The 5,741-nt window shown below is 40.3% G+C and overlaps 1 protein-coding gene across 1 annotated transcript in view; it reads right to left on the bottom strand.

Annotated features, from left to right (window-relative positions):
• Positions 1-8: 8 nt before the first annotated feature.
• The window catches only part of LOC118326515 (VPS10 domain-containing receptor SorCS1), a gene marked incomplete in the record, with an annotated part of 146,103 nt that continues 140,370 nt past the window's right edge, over positions 9-5,741 (bottom strand). Inside the window, 4 exon segments of the mRNA XM_035659526.1 lie at positions 9-2,117; positions 2,230-2,387; positions 2,992-3,097; positions 3,558-3,657. Coding sequence (XP_035515419.1) covers positions 2,107-2,117; positions 2,230-2,387; positions 2,992-3,097; positions 3,558-3,657 — 375 coding nt within the window.

Below are 5,741 nucleotides of genomic sequence, written 5' to 3'. Positions count from 1 at the left end.
CACCAAGAAGAAAACATGAAGATGAGGAGAGCTGAACGATGCAGGAGCGTCAAGATCCTGGCTTAAGTATGAAGCTTAAAAGGGTCAGAATGGTTGACACTTGAGGTAATAGTCAAATAATACAAGATGCACTTATGGTGGTTAAAAAATATTTTTGGCTGGTGAATTGTCAGTTATTTACAAACTCAAATGACATGAGCAACATTAGCATTCATTTGGAGCTGTGTTTTTGGTCACCTGATGAATAATCAATATTCTAATAGTCACTCTACTTTAATTTCTGTTTTAGTCCTCACCAACTCCTTTATGTTCTGTTTTCTGTGTTAACCAGCTAGCTGCTAACATTGTCTGTCTGCTGCCTGATAACAATAAAAACAGAGTTGGTGATAATTCTTTGTGGGTTTATTACTACAAATATTGATTAGTGTAGCTTTAAAGTCTACGTTTAAATGACTGCAGTTTACTGATTGTGTTTTATTATAGAAAATATAAATATGGAATAAATTTGAAATTGGATGAGAAAGAACATAGAAAAACGCAAAAGCAGCTGTTGAAGTCAGACTATGTAAAGTTTTTTAACAACCACTGTGGCCACAAGAAAATTAATCTACAAGATAATGGCAAATACTAAGACTTGGTAGCACAAGTCAGTGAACTCACTCAGTAATGTACTACTACTACTACTACTACTACTACTACTACTACTACTACTACTAAGTAAGTTACACAGCAATATCTACCCAAACAACCTAACCTTAGCCACCATAATCTACTGGCCACACTGTCTAATTATGAATCCCACTGCTTTTGTTGCCAGGATACACCCTGAGTAGCATTCATGCGCTATGATTTGCTAGGTGCCTTTGCTTATCAGGTGACATAAAGAAAGCAACAAAAAAAAAGCTTTATCGTATCTATACTATTATATTTTTATAACAAAATCCAAGCTAGGAAGTAATGGTGGATGAATGGGTTAATCACAGGACATATCTGGTTTTACTCTCCCATGAGACAGTTTTTAGACTTACTTGTATTATTATCTTTGTTAACTGATCTTCAGTTTTTAGTCAAAGTTTGGCTATGTTTAGGCAACAACTTTTGGGTCCATATAAACTCTTTCACAATAAGTTAGCAGGCCTTTTTAGCAGAAAGCTTGGCCAATCCTGGCCCTTGAATGATTTGTAGGGCCTGTCATGCCAAGATAAGCAGTGAGATCCATAATAACGCGGCCATACTAGACCAAGACCACAATTTACATAGTCTGACTTTAAAGGAAATTGGAACTGAACACAACATGTGAGTATGTGTTAATGACAACAGGTAGCAGTGTTAATCACTGAAATTTCACATTCAAAGAGCCACGGAAATCTAGCAGAAATTCTCTACCCCTGAAAAAAGAGTCGGGGTAACAACAGACATTATGTTAGGCCATCACAGTTAAATATATCAGAATATACAGATGGGTGACAAATTACAGAAAAAACCCAAAGAAACAAGCACAGTAGTATCTAAACTATTATTAGCCACAGTAACTGCAGCCAAAGCACTGAGAAACCGAAGGAGAGCGCAGTAACTGCACTGACTGCAGTTTGTCTTGGTTTTTGGTTGGGTTATGTAGTTACTGCATATTTAACACAGTGACAACTAAAGTTGTCACAAAATAAAGCAGACATTTAAAAGTTAATTTTTTCATAACTCAATTTTGACCAAAATTGTAGTTACTACGGTTTGTCTTTGTAGGGCAGCATAGCCTATTAACTATTGGGAATCTAGATAACTTGGGACAAAAAAACAATTACACTCTATGTTTATCATAAACTCAATAAAAATCAGTTGAGAAACGTGAACATTGTAGTGCTTTTTATCCAGAAAAATTTCAGCTCCCTCGTTTACATGCATTTGTTTCCAATATGGCGGCAACATTGACAATCCGACGGCCAATGTGGCGTCTATGTATATATGTCTATAGATCTAGAGGCTTATGATTTTTCTCATTTGTCACCCATCTACCTTTTCAGGTGATTAATGTTATTGTACTATTGAGAAGCAGCTGTACTTCTTTATCATACTCATGTTTGCTTAGCTCTCGTTCCCCACTCGACCAGATCATTTCACTTCTGAGAAACACATGACAAAAAGCACAGGATGAGCCTCATGAAACGACACACAATGGTATAAATGGAGCAATGGAGAAAAACAATCAATAAATAAGTCGAGCTGGATATTCACCGATGGGCCGTGAGTTGAACTCTGTGTCCAGAATCTCCAAAGAATGCACCATGTCCCGCTGTGAGCTGGGCGTGGCCTCTGTTGGATTAGCTGGACTCATCATTTCTTGTTCTTTTTCGTTCTGCATCTGCGCATAGACGTTGAGGCCTGGGATCTTCCTTGAGGAAAGATTTACAGTGAGGCAAAGGGATAAAGACGACAGCCTAACTAAAACAAAGAGAAGGAGACTGGGGAACGGGATTGGGCTGTGTGCAGTTCTGCTCAACTTCTTTGTTACTTCTGATGACATGATAAAGCACATTTGCATGTAATTCAGTGTTTACACAAATACTAAAAGCGATAAGATCTGTAAATCTGAGGTTTTGCCTCTGCTTGTCTGTAAATCTTCATGACCCTTCGTGCCCTTTTCCTTTGGAACTGCACCTTGCCGAGGAGACATAATTTAACATTTCAGAAAGGTCAACTGCCTACATTCAAAGGGCTTAATATTGATAGCGGCTGACGGCTGACTGACATTTCTTTTTGCAAAGAATGACCTGACAAAAGAATTTCCATGGGATCCCCGCAGATGTGTTAGGGGAGAAGCTCCGCCGAGGAGCACTGGGTACGCCGGCGAAGGCATTTGACAGGCAGCTATCAACCTTAACTGTAGCCTCGCAGGCAGCTTTTGTTTACTGAGCTGTCAGGACTCGATGGCACCTCTCCCTACCACGTACGTGTGGCGGCTGTATAGACATGACATTTTCACATTGAGCACTTTACCTCTTGAATTTGTAGATGACAAATACAGCTAAACCCACAACTACTACTGATAGCAGCATTAGCATGGCAGAGCCACTGTGGTTCTCGCTGGTGTCCACTAGGGGCGCTGCAGAGACAGGAAGACAGGAAGAGCCACAGAGTTTAAGCAGATGACAACTGACGCAAGCTGTATTTCCACCCAGTTGAATCATGCAATGAGCACTCAAAAGGATAATTGACACCTTTGTGAATCATAGATGAGTCATTTTAATGTACAGTAGTATGGACTTCTCTTACTCTAAGCCCCTTTAGGACAGTAGCAGCATCCCCAATAGGAAGAGGCACACATACTTGTAACGATGCTCACTCTCTGAATGTCTCTGTGTAGCTACATGGTGAGAGCCAATCAGACACAGGGTTGGGGTTATTAGTTGACGGGGTGGCAAAAATAATAAAAATATACCTGACTGCCCAACTGTATCTAGGTCTGATAGTCTACATGCTTTATGTTCTGTCCCACTTACTACAGAAGTACAAAGGCCCTCCTGGGCAGCACTAAACATACACAAGCAGCCGTGGTTGTTTACCTGCTGATAGGTGTGCCGCGTACACAGTGACTTGGACCCCCGGCCGCAACGTGAACTGGACAAGGTTTTGGTTTAAGGCACTGAGCAAAACCTCAGAAAGCTGTCGGGACACAGAGGGAGACATGATCTGAATAATTATTTTGTAAATGTAACTGTAGGGAAAGGTCACTGCCAAGATCATCAAATCTGAGTCCCATCCATCTCAGCTTTTCACACGTCATTTATTAGCTCTGTTCTGACATTTCCCAGCAAATTTGTTTGTTGTCCTGATCAATCTTTGCACGGATTCATCCAATTTTTCTAATGTCAGACTGGAAAATAATTGAGTCCAAATATCACTTGCCCTTGACAGCAATTCCAAAGGTGTTCTGCTCTAATTGTCTGCCAAGTCAGTTTGTGAGTGATTGCCAAGGATGGACAAAAGAACACAAGCACATCATGAAAAAAAAGTTATTTTAAGGCATTAAAATATAAATTAAATATTAAAGGTCCAGTGTGTAACATTCAGGAGGATCTATTGGCAGACATGGAATATAATATTCATAGATATGTTTTCATTAGTGTATAATCACCTGAAAATAAGAATCTTTGTTCTTTTGTTACCCCGCCGTTAGCAATCAGAGTTTTTATCTACACCGGGAGTGAGTCCTCTTCTAACGAAGGCCCTCATGTTGAAGCGCCGACGCTTTCTACAGTAGTAAAGTCCATTCTGAACTTTCAGTTTTGTGGGCAAATTGTGTGTGCCATCAGTTTCTCCTTCGCTTGGCTGAAGCGAGCAGTTTCCAGTTAGTTTGCAACCATGCCAATCGTGCAATAAGATGCCACTAAATCTAAAACTGGCTTTAGGGGGGATAACGATTCCAAAAAGGTTGGAACAAGTGAGATACACAACTGAGATTGGGGGAGCAGAAAGGCTGAAAAACAGACACTGACATCATTTTCTCTTATACCATTTATGTGACACAGCTTAACACATTCAGAACAAATGGAAGCAAGCTGAGCGTTTGCACAGTGTTTCGTGGCAGCTTGTGGACCCTGACACCAGCCGGCTGGGACCTTCTTCTTCCATTTCATTAATAACAATTATTTACAAGACATTAAACAAATGTTATTTTGACTAAAAGGGTGATAAATGTAATTTCAGTTGGACTTAATATCAGGTGCTCTAGAGGGATAGAATGGCCTGCCCACCACAAGCTGCCACCCAAAGTAAAAATAACAAAACAGAAATTAATTCAGGGAATTTAACGACTCTGTCTCCTTCCAAGGACAATTCGGAAAGTCGGAGTCATATTCAACAGCAACCTCTCTTTTTGAACCCATCCGTCAACCAAATCACCAGAACTGCTTTCTTCACCTGAAAAACATGTGCATGCCTCGCCCCTCACTCTCCTCTTTCTGCTGCCTGAGACCCTCATCCATGCCTTTCATTACATGCAGAATTGACCTATTGCATCGTTATATGATACAGTCTTTCAAGTACTAATAAACTTGTACATTCAGAACTCTGCTGCTCGCTGCTTACCCATACTCGCTCCCTGTGGACACATTCACCCCCCTGTCCTAGCAAATCCCTGTCCAAACAACGGATCCAATTTAAAGATCCTTCTCTTCACTCGACAAAGCCCTCCACAACCTGGCCCCCTTCTACTTCACGAGCCTGCTCATCCGCCACACTCCTTAAAACACGACAGTCTGCTCTTCTGGAAGCCACCTATTATCTCCACCACTGAGGACCAAAGATTCGTACCTGCGGCCGACAGAGCCTTCTCCCATTGCTGCCCCCTCCCTCTGGAACTTCTCCCAAACCTCCAAGACTGTACTGATGCACTCCACTCTCAATCACTGATCAAAACCCAACCTTTTTAGAACTGCTTTTAGTGATTTTATTAGTTAATTCTTGTGAGTGTTGGAGATATAGCTAATTATCCTTCTTAGTGGTGTTGTTTTTATTACCTTTTTCTTTTCTTTTTTAAACTCATGTGAAGTGGCTTTTCGTGAAGAGTTCTTCTTAAAGGCTCTAATACAATTTGAAATGTGTGTACTTATTATTATTGAGCTGTATCACTATTATTAATGGCTATTATTCATTATTCATCCTATTATGTATAACAACTGTGTATGGCACATTTTAGACTAAGCTGCTGAAGTATCAATGATAACAAGCACCAAAAAAAGATTTGG

This window comes from Morone saxatilis, unplaced genomic scaffold, assembly GCF_004916995.1.
Source record: "Morone saxatilis isolate NCDOM2014 unplaced genomic scaffold, NCSU_SB_2.0 Contig17, whole genome shotgun sequence".
NCBI classification, from domain to species: Eukaryota; Metazoa; Chordata; class Actinopteri; family Moronidae; genus Morone; species Morone saxatilis.
This window is presented reverse-complemented; position numbering and strand designations above follow the sequence as displayed.